Raw genomic sequence first — 20,823 nt, 5'->3', positions numbered from 1 at the left:
GCCAAAACTAATATACTAATATTTTAAAACGAAACTCGTACCAAAATGCCTTCAAGCTTTGACATCGGGTTGCTTATTATATTGTGCAATATTCAACACGTAGTTTCTTAGTTTATTTATAAAATAATTATAAATAAACTAAGAAATTCATCGGAATGGAAATTTTTATTGGTCCTCAGAATTTTTTAGCTGGAAGCAATTTTTTTTTTGTCCCTATTTTACAATGTAAACATTGTAAAATAATTAGAAAAAAATATCCAAAGGAAGACCAAGATATAGGTGAATGATTCAGTAAAAAATGCCTTAAAAGACAGAAATATAAGATCTGATAATGTTGAGTCTTGACAGATAACAGACTGATTTGGAGGAAAATTGTTGATAGGAAGATAGAATGATATAAGTTCTTCATGTAGTACTATCATATTCTGTACACCTCTTGAGGGTACATGTCAGGAATGTGATGATGATGATGATAAAAAGTATATTAATATCTTATCAGTATGTTGCTTTACAAAAATAAAAAAATATATATGAAGGCCTTTATAAATTATTAATGAATTAGGTAATCTATCAGTAAATATAATTTCTCTAAAAATTGTCTTAAAACCTCAACAGTTATTAAATTTGCATATAAATAGTTTTAAATATTTTCGCTAGATGGAAGCACTATGCGAACAGTTGCTTCAATTATCATTTCTTAGCACTTTCTCTAAGTCAAATATAAAAATAAAGCATGCGGTTTTTGTTTTTATAAAAAATATGCTAGTTACTATGATTGCCTTCGAGAGAAACGTATTCTATAAAAGTTACATTTTTTTGTAAAGAAACTCTGTAACTTTCTCAGGACGCTATTGCTTTGGGCATTCGCAATAGATAGCAGTGCCCCCCCCCCCTCCTATAAGTATATGAAGAAATAAGTTGAAAATATATAAAACATTTCTGTATAAATATTACTGAGGAATTTAAATTATATTTATCAATAAATGAATATTTTATATACATTTAGAAAATAGTTCATAAAATTACTTTTAAGATGTCATCTCCCCTAGAAGATTTGTTTAAAAAGTTTCTGCAAAGGTGAATCATATTTTTCCTACGATTTTTTTAAATCTATAAAAGATTGTAATACATGTTTTATAGAATAAGATTTTGAGAATGATAAAAGAGGTTGTCTTACGTTAAGCGAGATTTTTTTTACTCTAACATTTGGAGATTGGGGAGGGGGATCATCAAAGAAAGAAAAGTTACAAAACCAAGTAATCCATACCTCTATGGCAAGAACGTTTTGCTATTTAATCTAAAATAAAAATAAAAAAAATCCAAAACACAAAAATATTGTACGAAACGCCATCAGCAAAATTTGCTGATGGTGTTAGTTCCAACATAACAGATATGTTGGAACTAACAACATATGCAAATATTAACCTTGATTACTATACAATATGCCGTTAAATGATAACCAACATTCACTAAAAGAAAAAAAATAGAAATTTTAAATCTGTCATTCTTTATATACCCTAATCTTTCCAGTATACAGATATCCTTCTTCGGATGAGTATGGTGGGTAGCAAACAAACTTTGAGCATTATAGTTTGCTGCCAAGAAAGAAGTGGTTTCTTTTTGCCTTTTTTTTTTCGTTTTTTTTTTTAATTTTCTTTTTCTCTTTTTTTTTTGTGTGTGTGTTAGTTCCAACTATCACAATTTAAAAGTTATAGATATCTAGTTGACTCCTTCATAATACTTAGACTTGAATCCACAATGAGTGATCTAGTATTGTACTATGAACAGTAACAGATTAGTTTAAAAAAAAAGATAAGTTTCCTTATTTCCTTCGTCAGAATGGCTACCATTTTTACGATCTAGTCAGAATGATTTAATTCAGAGCAAAATAAATTCCTCTAAACTGAAGTCGGTCAAAATTCTGAAAATTTTGGAACATGATAAGCAGATTATTTCATCTTCAATGTGTGTCAGATGAGAAGGGTTGCATCGAGTTTAAATGCGTCTTCCTGTGACATATCTTGAATCAATTTGCATACGTTTGTGTTCAGCTGGATTGTGTTCTTCCCTCACATAATGAAGTCGTAGCTGGATATGGTTACAGCTTTCTGAGTCACGCACGTATCTTTCATCAAGACCAACCGGAAATAGGGTTCGAAGTGGAAAGTTGAGTAATCTCACAGGAAAGGCAAAGGCGTTTTGGCAGACTATGCACTCTTGGCTAAAACAGGTGGCCAAGAATAGCGCATGACTGATGTGGTGATCGAGAAGTGAGTCATGACGTCATTTTTCTGCTGAACGTGATTAGAAAGATTGGGACTATTCGAGTATGACTCAGAGTGATATGGTTCTTTAAATAATATGGTTCTTATCATATACTAAATAAATAAAGTCTCTTGTGAAGAATATAAATATCCTCATTAATTTTCGCAGTACGAGGGAATTTATTTATTTTTATTTATATTTGATACGTAGATTTTTATTAAATTAAATTTAATATGAAATGAAAGAGAAATAGTGTCGAAGTAATATGTTTAGCTTGCTACCTACTTACTTACTGCTCAGCTGTAGTAAGCAGGTAGCCTTTAATAATGTAACATTGAATATCCTGTTCACAGAGTGCGTAGCAATATTTTGTGTATCCAAGTTACGAACTCAAAGTTAGTCCTAAAACTTCAAATAAATATTCTCACATATTCTCACTTTTGTTTTTGATATATTGTATTTTCTCAAAAGTCGTTCCATATTTTTTAAACATTCTTCCATGTAAAAAAGCGTAAAGAACCACACTTTACAAAAGAATATATTTTTCCACTCTTAGGCTTTCTGTAGATGAATCGGTCAAACGGCCTCCATTCTGATTATTATTATTATTATTATTATTATTATTATTATTATTATTTGTTATTGTTGTTGTTGCTTTAATTAATAAATCTTCACAAACATCTTCACAATAGAAAGCGGCTACTCATCAGGAGAAAAAAGATTAAAAAGTCGTTTATTGTGATGGCAAAAGGAAGAAATGCGTATTTCATCAAAAGTATTTTTCAAAATTTCCGTCTAGATCCTCGATTGTTTTCCTGGAATTTTATATTATATTAAGTCTCGAACAGGATCAGTTATCCTTAGCGAGATGATCAAGTCGAATTTGATTGATTGAAGGAAGCCTGACAGTTCAAAATCTGAACCCGATTGTCTTCTGCATTTATTTCCGAGGACCAAATATTCGAAAGTTTGAGTACAAAATTCATTACAGGGATCTAATGGATTTGTTGCCCGTGGGAGGTTTGAATATCTAATATTTTTACGAAAGTATGTGGAAAATATTCAGACGAGCCGGAACGTCAAAGTAGTTATTCTCATTTCAAGATGTTTGGTGTGCACGTGTGTTTAATAAATGACTTTTGCTGCGATTAGAAGTAATGCATATTCGAAGAGAAAGTTCATTAACCAGTGAAACTGAGGCCACCTTCACACATATTAATTCCTGTCCAAACATGAGATTCAGCACTGAGACAAACAGAGATGCAAGTACCAGTTATTTTACATTTGCTTTAAACTTAAAGCAAATAGGCAATAATTGAATTAAACCAAAAACATTTTTGCTGATTCATAGTTTGTTTAATTCATTTTTTCGTTATTGGTTTATTCATGTGGTTTGACTGTCTGATAAATACTTCTACGCTCGATTATCGGTTTTTCATCTTCCACACCTTCTAATTGCATTCCATCTCAGCTCCTAACAACTCCTGTTCCAAGTATTATATCATCCTTACTTTAAAAAATGCACACAGTTATGTGAAATTAATAGTCCTCCTCCTTTATTATTCTCCATTTAACTAATATCTCATCGAAGACATAAATTCGATGCTTACTGGTGCAAGCGAGAAGACCGAATTGACCTTCATCAACCCTGTGAAACACTACTATATTGTCTAATATAGTGTTTCCCAAACTGTGGTCCGCGGATAGTTTATTTTTATTAAACTTTATCTTATCACGTTGTTCACACCTGGCCTAATTGATATGTTCATATTCTTTCGAATATCTCCATTTATAACAGTATTGCATTGTCATAAATGACACATTTAGTGTTGTAAAATTGTATACTTCTTCTTTATGATATGTAAAATATAAAAAATTTCCATTTTGGATTTTATGAGGGCCGCGATGAATTAACATTCGCTACAGGGGGTCCGCGACATCAAAAAGGTTGGGAAACACTGGTCTAATAGATGACCTGAAGATGACTTCAGCTTCCCTTTTCCTCTTCTTCATCCAAGAGCATCCAAAGGTACTTTGGTACCCTAACACCTCTTCCATAGATACTGCAAGCAATAAAGCAGTTCTATAAACTTACCTTAAGATAGTACACAGAAAGGAATCTGGTGATTACATGTCACAAGGTTCTCGACTGACTAACGCGTAATGTTCGCATACATTGATACATTTGTACCAAAGTGACACTTGGTATACAAATGCATCAGTTACCCAGTTACTGAGTTCAAATGTATCACTCATTCAATTACTCAAAACAAATGCATTCATTTCGATGTATCCAGAGGTACTGGTGAGCTTTCTCTAGGTAAGATGATACTCGGTACAAGGGTATTAATTACTCACACAAAACGATGCAGATCGTTTTGTGTGAATGATTATTAAAAAAGTAAATAAATAAATAAACATAATGTTTCAAGAGAAAACAGGAAACAAAAAAAAATTTAGCGAATTTCGATGAGAGTTGTTGATTCATTATTTATTTTAAGTATTATTAAATGCAGGAAATTTTGAGGCTAATGATTTATAAATTAAGAACAACTACTTCGAGCAACCGTTAATAGCTTGTCTTTGGAAGTAAATATATATATAAAAGCTTGTGTTTGGAAGTAAAAATCCGAACACTACTTAATAATTAAATAAATAAATAAACCTGAGATAGAATGGCCAGTGTACGTTCCGCTGTCCTTTGAAAGATGTTTTAGAGGACAGAAACCCCATAAAGTTCCAAATCTTGTTACATTCATGTAACAAGAAACATTAAAACCTTAGAACCGTATCTCTAACCACGGAAACTCAAGTTCGATACTTAATATTGTCCTTAGGCAGAATCAAGTACCTTTCAGAGTGAAATAAAACATCCCGTTTATTCAAGACGCGAATGTGTTATCAGATGAAGCAGTGGTATGGATGGAAGTTCAATAAACAAATAGAAGTGTTATGAGAAAGGAATTTTTAAAAAATGATTAAACTTGAAGGATTTTGAGAGATCGGAATCAAAGATTAGATTTTGGTTCAAAAATAAAATTTATATTTTATTATATAGATATATAAAAAAGTTTTGACATTAATTAAAATGTCGGTTTTTGCGATGCGATTAAGACTTCTAAATGGAATTAATTTACAGTTTACGGTAATCAGTATACTAATAATGAAACGCTATTAAATTGCAAACTTTCCAAATCTATTTTACAAGTTATTAATTTGATACTGACTCAGACTACGTCTTATGAAAAAAAAAAAAAGAAAAAAAAAAAAAAATATATATATATATATATATATATATATATATATATCACGAACTACATTTATAAAGCCAATATTTAATTCGCAATCATCATCGATTTTTTTTTCGGTCAGAATGAAAGGATTTCTTTATTTTCATTATTGAAATCCGGAACATTTCCACTTCATGTAATTGGAAGTGTCATTATCGCTTGTCCGCCATTGTCGATTTTACTGTAGCCTGTAAGAACTAAAGTCAAGAGAATTTATTAATGTAGTTTGTCACTTGAACGTCAAGTTTTCCATAACCTTGTCCTCCTGTTTAGTTTTTCAATAGTCTAATTTCAACAATAGCTACTATAAGTGATCGTATAGTTGAGTGTGGTACATCTGTTTATTTTCTGCTGGACAACTCAATGGTTCTATTGTTTCTATTTCCTCTAGAGCACAGCGCCACTTTGTCACCCTGCATGTGACATATCCCCTCTTTTTTTTTTTACTTATTTTTTCCTCTCTTTGTACGCCGCTTGGCTTTATAAAATGTTAAACCATACGTCTCAAATTTAGTAAAGTGTTAAGAGAGAGAGAGAGAGAGAAACTAAGAGCCGTCTTATCAGCGAATAATGTTATCTGGAAACTGTCGTCGACATATGCCTGCACTTTGTTACTGACCTTTCATTCGTATATAATTTGAGTCAAAAAGTTTTGTCCTGCGATGCTTATGCCAAAAAAATTCAATCTAAAAATCTGCACACGTGGTTCACATACCACATAAAAATACCTCTATAAAAATACCAGTTTATAAGTCTATAAATATACTTAACCTTATTGGATGAAGTAAACGACTCTTCACATGTGATGACTTCCATATACTTATCACACTTACAGCATTTTAAAGAGATATGGACAAGCGCACACTTCAAAAGTGATTATTGATGACGTTTGGTTATGTGGAACAAATATTCTCCTCGAATAGGCTGGAAAAAATTCGTTTTCCTAAAATTATGTATCTCTCTGGAAATCATTTGCATGCATCCATTTAGCAAAAATGAGTTAATTTCTCAGAGCCTGGAACATAAATTTTCACACTCATGCGCATAAAAAATGTGACTTAAAAATAGGTGCAAGTTCGCCGTTCCATTGAAACGCATAAATTATCACCTGATAAATCTTGAATACTTTGTATAAAGTGCCTTATCATAATATTTCTTAAGGGTATTAAAAAAGAAAAAGACCTAACTGTTTGGCCTATATTATTCAATGCAGGTTAAAGCGTTAGTCTCATTTTCTTTAAATAGCATTAATTCTTAGCATTAACTTAGATGATTAATTAACAAAGACACGAACTGATTTTCTACCATGTTTATTAATTATTGTTTGCATTACCATTAACGAAACTCTGTTGGAAATTCTTATGTTAGCTTGGCGTAAGTTCACGTATGAAGTTAGCAGTTATCAGTAAAAGATTAAATCCTATGTGCATAAAGATCTGTATTAGTACGAGTGGGGACTAACACATCGAACGACTGTTTCATCTGTGCATTTCTATTACATGAGCGAGCACCGTTTTAAAAAATTATTATGCACTGTAGTCTGGCTTGGAATTAAATAATTAATAAAATAGTAAGTTAAATAAAAAGTAGTGATGATAATATGAGCACTAACTTTTTCCCTTTATGGAGTATACTTTTCCATCGTGTTGATTTTATTATATAAAATTACAAAATCCAACTTGCCTAATGATGAACATCTCCAGTCGATTACCACATCGATGTATCACCTCCTGCACCTGACCGTAGGTCAAGTCTTGTACATTGATACGACCAATCTGAATCACTTCATCATCCTCTCTCAATCCACATCTCTCAGCTATAGTGTCGGTCCCAACCTACATATCCAAGAAAAAAATGAAATTAACATTTCTAGTTGCCATATTTCAGTGAATCGGTAATCTATAAATAGCAGCAACTAATATTTCTATATTCGTTAGTAATAACTAAACGATATATTCTCAGTTAAGCAACTAAACAGTACCTGATTGAATACAATATTATTGATCTCTCCCTAGTCAGAACGTTGCGGACGTCCTGTGTAAAAGTTATAAGCACAATTCTTGAAAAAAATTAATTAACCAGAAAATATTCCACCATTTCTTCTTTCCATTTGAACTACGTTTTTCCTTAGTTTATTACCTTTAAAATTCCACCTTAATGAACCATACCATGAAAGATAGCTTCACTTTATTTTTGGTAATCGCTTCCAACATAAGAGCAGAAATTTTAGACTTCAATTTTATTTTATTTCATTTTAATACGCAATTTTGGTGGTCCCTTAATATGTGTTCATGTGACATTTTCAGAAACTTTTCATAGATTTTTCAATGATCAAAGTTGGATGACGCAAAATAATTTTACAGGTATATCGTTTTAAAATTGCTGCCGTTGTTTCCTATAATTTCTGTAATAACTTACGAAGATACAACAGCAGCAACGCTCATCAACCTTTTTATACAAGAACAATGACAATAATTTTATATAACAATAGTTTCATAATAAAGTTTTATCTAATACATATGAATTTAAATCTCAAGTAAATCATAAAGATTGATAATGAAAGTTAGCTTTGCAGATTCACGAGGAGCCCTTTCTTAGGTAAGGAATCCAGGTTCAAATCCCTACTACGACAGGAAGAATTTAATTTTCTATCCCCTCTTCAAAAAAAAGTTACGTTAGCCGATCTTCAAGGAGGTGGTAGATTGGTTTTTGTCCCAAAATTTCTGATTTTTTCTTTCTTAAAGTAAACAAACCAGAACACATGCAACCAATTTTTCTTTAATCAACTGATGCCAACTTGTCTTAGCTATCTTGACATCAATTTTGAACCATTCAGAAGTCAAAATTATGAAAAATATGAGTATGTAAGCAAAGTTGAATGGTTTATGAATTTCTAAATTCATATACGGTATATCTTAATGAATAAATGCGAATTTTATTTTTCATATTTATATTGTTGTTATTATTTATAATGATGGTGATAGAGATGTCCCGGAAAATTTTTTCTATCAGTCCTACACAAACACATAGCGAAGCGATTACAGAACAACAATACGTCAGTGTCGCGTGCGAGCTATATATGAGTCCAGCCAAAGTAATGAAACTTGTGTTGAAGAATTTACAGCAGTTATTCATGGTTTGTGCATGGTGAAAAACTCAACTGCCATTCTACCCAGCAGCATGGAAGCAAGCTTTTTTCAACCCTTTCCTAAAAAAGGGGAGGAAAAAGTCAGCCTTCAAAATCTCGTCCCATCCCATTACCCTCACCTAAAAACTCTCGAAAGTAACGGATCAGGACGTTAAGAACCAATTTCTTCACTTCTTGGAGGCCTCTATTATGAATAATGCTTTTCTCTCGATCCCCCCCCCCTCGGATCTCCAATCCAACCTTAACCAACTGTGAATATAAGCCATAGAAAAGTTTGTAACCCACGTGGTCACTCTTGATATTTTCCAGAGCATTTGATCAACTCGAGGAATTCTTGTCAATCTAAGACTTACTGTTCTTCCTTCAGCCCTATGCGAATAGATCTCAGTTTCCTCTCTGCATATCTACTGTGATATGCAGAGAGGAAACCATCCACTGCATATAACAGTAGATGGTTTACTCTAAACAGAATTCTCTGTCACTGCCACGATACTCCAGGGCTCTGTATACTTTTATCATCACTCTTTCTTTCATATATTAATGACTTTCCTCTCACCGACCTTAACTCCACTCCATAGTTTGGATAGAATTTATAATACAATCGATATCTCTCTCCTTCATTCGAAAAATCTCGTGATGCCTTGCAGTTTCAAACTATTCAATCTACTAAATCTTTTATAACCAATCTGTTGAACACGGATCACTTACCATTCTTAAGTAGGGTGAGAATAAGGTAGTGTTCATATAGTACTGGGAGCCGTCAAAATCATTTCAAATCAAACAGTGTCTTAAAATCAAAATCTCTTCAAAATTAAACAGTTTTCTTAATATCCACAAAGAGTTTAACTATTCCTATAGAAAAAGAAAGAGGGGGGGATGTTTTTTCCTTTTTTTTTCTAAAACAAAAGATTTCAGAACCCTCTACAAATATCGCTTAGCATTAATTTTTCATTCAGAGTGGCAGAATTCCAAATGTGAGAATTTCTCTTAATCAACCATTTCCACTAATTCTTTGCCATTTTATGGATAATTGGTAGATGCTGTATCAAATGGGTTTAATGATAGTCAACAGACAGCTTGGCGAAAAGAAACGTCTACAATACGCCTACATCAATGAAAAATAAATTCGCCCTTCGAGCATCAGTCCACAATGTTCTTTAAAATGTTTCCTCTCCATTTCCTTTCTTCCGGATACTTTGACAGATAATGCATACAAAAATAAATAAAAACCAGCTGACAGTACTTCATAATCTGAGAACTACCATTCACTCTTGAAAGATTGATTAATGCCCCTTATTCATCTCTGTGTGTGTCCGTTCTGGCTCGTGTTCATAGGCATTCCTCTGCACTGACTAACTTGACTTCTGTTGACATATGTCTATCGTAGCATTAAGAAAATAACGATGTACTTACATCCTTTGAGCACGTTTCCTGATGTTGAATTCGTACATCAAATTTTATGTGGTGTTGAAGATATGGCGGTAGATATTCAAAACTTGTTACAATTGCTTCCTCCAAAAACTTTCTACAGTTGTTTCCTTCTTCAAAACTTCCTCTGGAGAACTTTTTTCTTCCATCATTATATCTCACTGGAATGATAAGGGGGCTCCTTGGACTCAATAAAAATAAAAAATAAATCTCTTTTTTTCCCTAACTGAAGACCTTGGAGCACTGCCATTACTCCTACAGCAGGAACGGATGTTGTGAAAATAGCATCTGTGCAAAAGAAAAAGAAAAACAGACGAAGGTTATCAACGTCTTCCAAATACATTGTTTTTTTTTTTTTTTGCCTCTGTATTCATGAAGTCATGATAGAGGTCAAGGAAAAAAAAGGGACTATTCTTTAAATAGGTCTCTTAATCTGGATCTGAGTTTTAGTCACGAAATAAAATGTGAAAGCTCAGAACAGATGAACAACGAAGTATGATACAAAGAAAACAAAAGCATTGGGACAATATATTATGCACTGGCAAAATAGAAAACATTTCTTATTTAAGGAAAATACAGAAGACGGAGTCCTCTGTATTTTCCTTAAATAAGAACTTTCCTTCCTTTCCAACGATTTTTTGGTTTACTAACGAAAGAAATATCGCTTTTAACTACAAAATAAGTAAATAAATAAATAAAAAGAATAAAATAAACAGTGGAGTAGAGGAAAAGTTTGCAATGTTTGCAATTCCAAAATTTATAAAATATGTAACAAAAATTATTACACAGCTCTTACTGTATTTCACATCTTCGAATCCTGCAAATTCTGGTTTACAAATAAAGGAATAACAGGAGTTACGTGATTTATTTTCCCTTGGTTCACCAAAGAACTGTTATCTTCGATTTCAATATTATCTTAACTGGAGTTGTTAACTGCTATTACTTGTTTTCTGTATGTTTTTTTTTTTTGTAAGTTTATTCATGTAATTATCCTGATGAAGTGTAACAAAAGAATTTTAACGAAACTAGTCGAGAAAATATAAAATAGTTTCTTATTCTATGTGATTATTTTGTGGGAAAATACCGGAACACATTTCCTAGAATGTTATCTTAAATTTATATTTCTGTGATTTTAAACTTTTCAAAATTTAAAAACTAAACTAATGCAGAGAAAGAGAGCGTTTTCCTGTGCTAAACGTTAAATATATTAATTGATTAACCCATTCTGAATTGGGATTGATTTAGAATTAAACAATGTTTATTACATAAGCTTTTAAGCATATTGCCAGCTAAGGTTGGTCGATTGGTAGAGCCTCTGCTACTGATGGCTCACTCAAAAGATTACGTAAGTTTGAGGGCGGTTAGTAGTGAAGGGAATCAATCGTTGGATGTTGTTGGCACACTCTCCCTCAGAGTCTTTGGACTACCTGGAGGTGTCACAAAATAATAATTATTTAATCCGCTTTGTTATTCGACTGTAGATCAATATTTTTTATATCTAACCTTGAAATATAAATATGCTGCATTCCTCTATTCTAAATAAAATAAAAATAAAATTATAAATAATAATAAATTTTAGTAAATAATAATTTACTAAAAAACATGTCTTCCTCAATCGTATGCTTTATATCTGAAGGGACCCTTCATGGAGGAATCCCTTTCTTCCTGCTACGCCATTAACTTTAATTATCAATTGAAAATGCTTGAAAACAGAAAATGTTATATTTTAGGTGACTCTGTATTCTTGTTTTAAATAACAAAACGAAAATATGGAAATATTATGCTTTTATTTTAAAATAAATGTCAATGATTGCGCTGTTTCATTTTAAATTCCTAAGGTAAATTTCCAGTATTTTCCCTTAAATGTCATTGAAAGGGTACTTTATTTAAAAAAAAAGAGATAAAAAAATATCCCAAGTCCCAAATGAGAATAATTAAGCTCCAATTAAATGTTAATGAAATAATTAACAATGATTTGACTTTCCCTTATTCTGGGTATATCCGATTAAAAGGGAATATGAAAAGGCTTGTCAAGAGGATTTTCTCATTTCGTTAAACTCTTCATTTATGCGACGTATAAAATGTTCTCTAATAATTAGCTTCCAAATATGCAAGAATTTTAAAATAAAAAGTAATATTCAATTCAAGCTGTCCATATGTGTGGCATATCTTCAGAAAATATTCATCTCTAGACAAGGCAGTAGAAAAGTTACATATGTTACTTATTAGTTTGAGGTTTCCAATTTTTTCGAACATAGAGGAAAATCTAGTTTTTTTTTTTTTCTTTGTATAAAAATGACAAATCACTCTTAACAGGAAAGCATAAAATAAGAAACTCTAGTTACGGTTAAAAGTAGAACTAATAGCAGCTTTTACAAAGGAAGCTGCCATAATACCAAAAAAAAAAAAAAAACTGGTTAAAGACTGTTCAAAATTCTTCCAATCCATTTTCCCAATTTCAGTTTTTTTTAAAAAAATAATAATAAATAAAAACATAAATAATAAAAAAATAATTTAGCATTTACAAAACGTGTTAAAGAGCCTCCGTAGCTCAGTCTATATAGACGAAGCCCTTTGGTCGAAAAGACCTACATTCGATTCGCGTCAGTGACGTGAGGAACCTTTATCTGGTCTCTTTCGATGAAAGGTGAGTTAGCCGGTCTCATGCGGAGGTAGGGGAAATTCGGAAAACCCTGGAAACTCGGTTTTTTCGTGTCCTAGAACATGCAAACTGGCTTCGTGAACACAGGCATCTACAGACATAGGACACACGGGGAGGCATAGCACTAACCACCTTATCCTCGAGTATGGTTGCAGTTGCAAGATGGGGGAGGGATTAAGAAAATAAGTTTAGCATAAAATTATTCGTTGTTCATATTCTTTAAAGTAAGCGAGCAAAGTACAACTTCCATCTAACCTTAAAATAGTTTTCTATATTTTAGCTTGTTGTAAACAAGGTTGGAGTTATTAAAAACTTTTTACTTGCAATTATTTAGATTTAGTATAGGTAGACAAGGAAAGGAAGAATTTTATGCAATTTAATTGTGATATTTATTATTATCTGGAACTGCCTTTGCGCATTTGTGAAAGCCAGGATCTAAATTAAGTGTGTGTGTGGGAAGGGGAGGGATTAAAGTAGAATTAAAATAGAAATCTTAATTCATATCAGGATGATTTTCTGCGAGTATAGATAACAAAGGTATTTTCGAATAATATTCTAAAATAAATGGAACTTAACTCTTAAAACCGACAGTTTGCGATGGCAATTTAGAAATTTCCTTTCCGTTCACTTTTCGATCAAGTGGTGCTTTGAAAAATCTGAATTTTTCAAAGAATCATCTTTGGGGTTAATTGATTTTGGATAAATTTTTTTTGTAAATTTTTAAATAAATTATTTTCGATGAATTATCGCTTCCTTTACCTCTAAATGTTATCCCGAAACCAATATTCTTTGGGAATTTGCTAAGCTTTTCAGCTTCAGTACCGTTAAACTCAATCCTCTCGTATTTCTCAAAACGGAAAAAATACCTAATTTTCTAAAAAAAAATAATTTTTTCCCCTTAATCACCAATTCTTCTTGTCGTGAGCATGTTACGTCCAAAATTCTCTTTCGCTGCTCAGGAGATATGTTAGATCTAAATAACTATTAACTGCATAAAATTGAAAATGTATCGGCTTACATCTGGTGTGGTTGGTTTTCTCTAAGAGTGCTCTGAAATTTCTTTCCTTGGTGCAGAAGAGAGCATTACATTGATTAATGACCGGTCTTTCAGCGACTAACATCGTCATATCACGCAGACACAAACGTTCAGCATCTACTGCATCATTTTCTACTGATATATCTATGGGTGCTGTTCATCAGGAAACGACATTAGCAATTTACTCTATTTTTGGTCTAAATTGATTAAGATACCTGCAGCGACCGGTTAACCACCACGTGGGAAAAAATGCAGTTCAACTACTAACTCTCAAAACAATATTTTTTCCTCTTTGTTCACCCCCCCCACCTTCACTACTGTTCTTTGAAACAATCTTTGTTCGTGTGTATTTTCAACAAAAAAAGGAATTCTTCTGATATTCAAACGTAAAAGTAATAATAAATAAGTTCTTCGTTCTTCCAAACTTTCGTGTTGTGTTTGGAATTACCATAAAAAAAGACATCAGATCTAAATAACACTATTAAAACGGAGATAGCAAGTATTATGGGGTACGAAATTACGGTACTGAATTTCATTACAGTGCCCATCACACTTCTTAAAATACGTCACTTATCGCACTCCGAAATGAATAATGGGGAAGAAAAGAAAAATTACAGCTTTGCTCTGGAGGAGATGATTTTACCTACTCCAGTTTCAATAGACAAAGCGGTGGAGATAAATGAAACTGATCTCCTGACTGCTGTTTAGCACTAATCCGCAAATACTTTGCTCTTCCAAGATAGTGGAGAGTAACATCATTTAAGCAAATAATCAATAAGGACTTAGCAAAATTCTGTGCTCAAAGTTGAAGACATCAGAGGCTCATCAGTGCATTAGATTTCCGAATGTTACGGAGTTAGTATTATGATGTAATAATAATAATTTCCCATACTTACAGGCCTACGACCTGCCAAGTATCCTTTGCTTTTTAACCATAATTTCAACATAAGGGGATTAATCTTATGCTCAGTATACAAGATTCCACATCGGACCTCCCTAGTTTCAAAGAACGGTAAAAATCGAAATATGGAAATATGTAAGGTTTGGGTTGTTCAAATATTTCCAGAGACTCTACAAGTTTCATCCAGAATTTTTTTTTACAAAAACTTGGTGAGTGTTCCTTCTCATTTGTACAATTTTGACACCATGGTCCATACACTTAAGTAATATTAACACGTTGAAACTGCAGAGGTCCAACGTGAACACCCTGCATATTCTTGTGTAAATCGGACGTGTGGTCTTTTTTTGTAAATCCTGCTTACAAAAGGCTCTAAACCTAACGTATATTTACATAGCGTTGTTAGGCAAGAGGTAGATAATCGGAGAACCAGCTCTAGAGACCAAACATGGTGTATTTTTCAAACTACGTCAGGCCTCGAATTCGCAGGATGGTGATCTCGCACCCAGCAACGGAAATTATTTTCTTCTTCCTTTTTCCTTCTTTTACCTTGCGGTGTCGAGGGTTTCCTATTCATTTAACCGCAACCGTACATAAGGATAAGATGATTAGCCCTATGCCTCCCGGTGTATCCTATGTCTGTAGAAGTTGAGTTCTCAAGGCCGGTTTACCTGCTTGCGGGATGAAAAATCCCAGATAAGCTGGGGAGAAAAACCCTGCAGCCCACACCCAAGACCTGCTAACTTGGCTATGCCTGAGAAAGATCCTAAGCACCTCACGTCAGCGACGGGAATCGAATCCAGGACACTCCTTTCCCCGACATATGTTGCGAAGCACATAGTCACTCGGCTAACCGCGCGGACCGGAAATTATCTTTTACATCAAAATTGCTGGTTTGTTTGTTTCGTGGGAGTAAAAATATGAGATTCTAAGAAGAAAAACCTCCTCTGCCGTATCAGACCGGCTAACTCATTCATTGAAATGTTCCTATATAGAATTCCTCAAGTTACAGAGAAATTCTAATGAGATCAAAGATTGTCTCGATTTTCTCCTTCATTTTTGTGAGTGCTCTACGGCAGTACTTGTAATAAAGATTGGATTTTATTCTTAAATCATAACAGGTTTATTAACTGTATTTTCGATACAATTTATAATAGCTGAATAGGAATAACAGTTTGGCGGAATAGGGATAAGTAAGGGGAGAAGATAAGAACAGATCGATGTTTTGAATAGCTAAAAAGTATTATTCTTTGAAATTTCAGACTCAGCACACTTAATTGAATGCATGCAAAATGCACTGAAAAGAAATTCTTCACATGGAGAGTTATAAGTGTGCTGGTGAACTGGAAATTGGTATTAATTGATTCTAATTAATTTGAAATTATTAATTCATTTTAAGTAATGGATTAAATTACTTCATCTACTTAAATTGAATTGAGTAAATTGTTCTTTGTATGCATTACGTTTAATTTAATGCTAATGCTAATAATAATAATAATAATAATAATAATAATAATAATAATAATAATAATAATAATAATAATAATAATAATAATAATAATAATAATAATAATAATAATAATAGCTTGACGATTAAATGGAAGGATGACTGATGATGATGACATCGGAACGCGACTCTCAAACGAGCTCACATAAATGCTCATGGAAGAAGTGTAAGTACACAAGTGAATAAGTATAATGAAATATGGATACGACGTAGTGACATGAGTATAAATAATTAAGGGGAGATTCATTTACTTTTGAAATAAATGATGTTAATGAGAGCAGAATTTTCAGTCTTATTTCAAGACCAATATCAGTGCACAATTAAATAAAAAATTAAATTAAAAAGAAAAAATTAAATAGGATAACTTGCGGGATGAAAAACCCCAATACGCTGGGGAGAAAAACCCTGCAGCCCACACCCAAATCAAATGTGTGGGCTGCAGGGTTTTATAGTGCTTTTTATTATATACAGTAGCGATTAAATTAATCTGAACAAGCCGAATTTTCGTCAAGTTTTTGGTTTTGGTTTCGTTTTTGTTTCAGTTCACAATAATTTGCGTTTTGGTTCATGTTTACTATTTTCTGTTTTGATTTAGTTCACTGTTTCGGTTGTGTGCTACGTGTTTTAACTGTCTCTACGATGTTTATTAATAGTGTTGTGCGTTTTTATAGTGTAAACAAGTTGTCATTCATAGTGTTTTATTCATTTTGTGTAGCTATAAAATGGATACATCTTCAAGAAAGCATTCGAAAATCTGTACTCTTTCTCAGCACACATCCATGATTCAAAGAAAATTTGTCAGTGAGTGTGGTGCTGGTTTGGGTACTGTTAATGCGATTTTAAAAAAGTTTAGGGAGACAAGTACCTTTTCTCCCGACAGAAAAGGAAAATGTGGGCGAAAAATCAAAATTACACGTACTCAAGATCGTTTACTAGTTAGGAAAAGCAAAATGAATCCAAGATTGTCTGCTGTAGACTTAAATAGAGACTGGAAGCTACTGGGATTAATGTTTCTGACATGACAGTTCGTCAAAGATTGTTGGAAGCAGGGAGGAGTGCCCACAGACCAGAAAAGAAACAGCTGTTAACAAATTCAATGCAGGAAAAGAGGCTCTAGTGGACAAAAGTGGAAGAAGGTCATATTCTTAGATTTTTTTTTATGTTGGGCCCATATACGAGAGGTTGGTTGGTCAACCACGTTAGTACGGTATATGGGTAGTGGGAAATGATAAACTTATTTACATTTGATTTAAAAACTGTATGTTGTATTTCTTGGGAAATACCTCAGGGGGAAGACTGCTCCACAGTACAGCAGTAGCAGGGATGAAGGAGGAGGAAACTTGTTCTGTTTGTTTCAAGGTATACTGTGAAAGGATGTTGGGTGTGTTCCAATGGGCTTAGTACAGAGTGGGGGAATTATTGATGCTGTTTCAGATGAACATTTCTCATGGAAATATTTACAGAGTATACAAATTGCAGAGACCACTGATTTCTGATTTTAGAGGAAAACCAACTAGAAGAATACCCACAATGGACATTCATAATATACTTTGCGAATAGAATTACCGGCCCTACGAGTGCATTAGTTAGGGATCAGTGGCATGTAACCAAGTTACATGCCATTGAGAGACCAATGAGCATAATACGCAATACGAAAATGTAAAAATTCGAAATGTGATTGTTATAATTATTATTTATTACTTAGAAGATGTACATCTAAAATATATAGAGAAGCTTATCGTAGAATGAATGTTATGTAATATTTTATAACTGAGTTAATTTGTTAGTAATACTAAATGCTACCAGCGAAGGAATCGAAATTATCTAACCAACATCAGTTAATCGAATGCAAATTTAATGAACCTAATATATAGTATAAAATGCAAATTTTGAAGTTAATATCAGTAATGTTAAACTTTACATTATTTAGCTGTCAAAAGAGAACTGTTATACTTAATCATAATCAGCCACTTATGAGAGAATATATAATATATGAAAGAAAGAAAATAAAGATCTGCTCAGACGTTCTGTGAGTATCGAGACAAAGAAAAGAATGATAAGAACATTAGTGTGGCCTATTTTCACATATGGAAGTGAGACCTGGATATTCAAGAAGAGAGTAAGGAACAGATAATGGCCTTTGAAATGTGATGCTATAGGAGAGCTCTGAAAATCCCATGCACAGAACATGTGACAAATACAGATGTCCTACAGAGAATGAGAACACAGAGATCTTTATTACAGGAAATGATCCAGAGAAAGATGAGATTGGCAGGACATATACTGAGAGGTTCAGCAGGACAGAGGATATTAACAGTTTTAGAAGAAAAAATTATGGGAAAAGGATCAAGAGGCAAAAAACGAAGGACATGACTTGAAGATCATGAACAGGATCGCATGGCTATGCAGAAACAAAAAGGAAAGCCACCAACAGAGAGAACTGGAAGGACATGGTGCTGCATCCTCTCACTGAGGAAGCTACATGAAGAATAAGAAGAAGAAAGAAACTTGAACAAAATATTAGAGAATATATTTAGAAAAAGTTCTTAAAATCTAACATTTTCTTAAATATTTTTAAAGATTATCTATTTTGAATGTCCTAAGACATGATTAATATATTTACAAAAATTAATACAAGACCTTGGCTACTTCTGTAATTTAATTAGATGAGAGTCAGAAGTCATTGAAATAAATTTATTACTGACAAAAAGGTCTTCGGATGAGAAATGTCTTGTCTCCCATTAAAATGAGATTAAATGTTTTAAAAAATGCAAGGCAGTGTCATTTGTTGTTGTTTTTATAATTTATGATTAGCTCAGAACTCATTATGTGGAAAGTGTAAGAACTCTACAGTATTTCTTTTCTATAATTATTTGTTAATAATAATTTATTAACAGTTCCTTCAAATATATACACCTTAAGCAAAAATAAAGTAAAAAATAGCGTAATGTCAATTCTCTATCAGAATACTACACCGTTGGCAAAATATTTTGCAGAAGAAAAGAATCTACCTGAAAGACAGAGAACTATGAGAGAATTAAGGTACATCACATGTGTTCCACAAAAAGAGAAAGTTTAAAGGTTTGAGAGGGTGAGAAGAAGAACTTTATTTCGGAAGATAACCTGAAGAACGTGCTTTCAGCATATTGCTAGTGGATATAATTCATAAATAGGGCAAACCTACCTTCAAAACCACGTGTGGCTCCTGATCTTCACCACCAGTTAAGCGGAATCCCCAAGATTGTTGGGGATCAGATCTCTTCAGTGAAATCAAAAAAGGCCTTTGAAATGACATGGCGTCGATAAAAGATATATATTGCTCAAAAGTCAGAAATTAAACTCGATAAATTGCTTCAAATTCGTCTTTCGATCGTTCGCCCGACTATATTTGTTCGTCTTTACTGTCTGGAGCATGAGACAAAAATCTTTTCTGGTGAGAGAAGGCTGTCTCGCATTCTTGAAAGTGTATGGCGGATATGACGATAGTTGAGTTGCATCATCGAAAAGGAAAGGTGATGTGTACGACATCGACAGCGCATGTTACCTTGGAAACGCTGTTAGGAGCTTTCAGAAATAGCACGTGGATGTCCCCTCTCCTCCTCGGCGTCTTGTTAGTTCATTTTTAGCATCTTTTCCCCTTCTTCGACTATAAACATTAATAGAATAATGAGAAGACATTCTTGTCCTGGTGACTCAACAGAACTAAAGTTTGAATTATATATAATTCGTCTGTAGTACTACTGTTTAGTTGTTTGTGTGTTTGTTTGTTCGCTTCTTCTAGGTTCTTGTCGCTTCGTAGAAGAGTAAATTTTCCTTTCTCAGAAGTAATAAAAAATTGAAAAGAGACTGATTTGGAAGAGGCCTCTAGCATCAAAGTTTAATATAACTCGTATCTACCAAGTCATTCGGCTTTTTTAGTTAATAATTTTACATAACTGATCATTATAAATCTATAGTTTGCTAATTTGGTAGAATCTTAACTGTTTATAAGTTTCGTACGGGTAATTTTCATAGTAAAACAAGTTATTTACAGTTTATTCTATTTGACTTCGTATGGGCCACATGCTGTTTTATTATTTGCGATAAACATACTGACTACTGAGGTTACTTCTTTTTCATATATGAAAATGCTTGAAAACTAGGGGTCGTTACTTAGGTTCTTAACAGGTTTTTTTTTCATTTTTTTTATTTTGAAAACATAAATAAAAAAGCACCCATTCCGAATGCCATACTAATTCTGTACCTCAGTTTACTAGTAATAAACTTTGAGGCAAAACGCTGAAAAATGTCAGAGTATTAGTTGATTAACCTGTCAGAATTGTTTGGAGTATGATTTGGTTTTCTGGTATGATTGGAATTGCAGATTGTTGGCAGAGTGAATAACGTCTCCGCTCTCCAACAATGGCAGGAATTCAAATTTTCACTATAGCATGAATATTTGAAAAGGTCATCATTATGATTTTTAATTTTCATTACCAGGTGTGAGATCACTATCCTGTTCATTGGAGGTCCGAAGTGGAAATGTTTGAGAAAAATGTAATGTTTTGGTTTCTTTAGCAGGCTACAAAAGTTATCTCTAGTAAACAAGT

At 32.9% G+C, this 20,823-nt stretch overlaps 1 protein-coding gene across 1 annotated transcript in view; it reads right to left on the bottom strand.

The window, feature by feature from the left end:
* The window catches only part of LOC150104299 (uncharacterized), an 83,302-nt gene extending 63,631 nt beyond the window's left edge, over nt 1-19,671 (bottom strand). The window contains exons 1-2 of the mRNA XM_090396280.1: nt 19,419-19,671; nt 7,239-7,390 (exon numbers count right to left, since the gene is read on the bottom strand). Of these exons, the coding sequence (XP_090252406.1) occupies nt 7,239-7,390; nt 19,419-19,529 (263 nt within the window). The 5' untranslated portion in view covers nt 19,530-19,671. The remainder of the gene's footprint in view (nt 1-7,238; nt 7,391-19,418) is intronic.
* Nucleotides 19,672-20,823: the final 1,152 nt, after the last annotated feature.

The sequence above is a fragment of the Typopeltis vanoorti genome, chromosome 8 (assembly GCF_054136105.1).
Source record: "Typopeltis vanoorti isolate ZY-2024b chromosome 8, IOZ_Tvanoo_1.0, whole genome shotgun sequence".
Lineage (NCBI taxonomy): Eukaryota > Metazoa > Arthropoda > Arachnida > Uropygi > Thelyphonidae > Typopeltis > Typopeltis vanoorti.
This window is presented reverse-complemented; position numbering and strand designations above follow the sequence as displayed.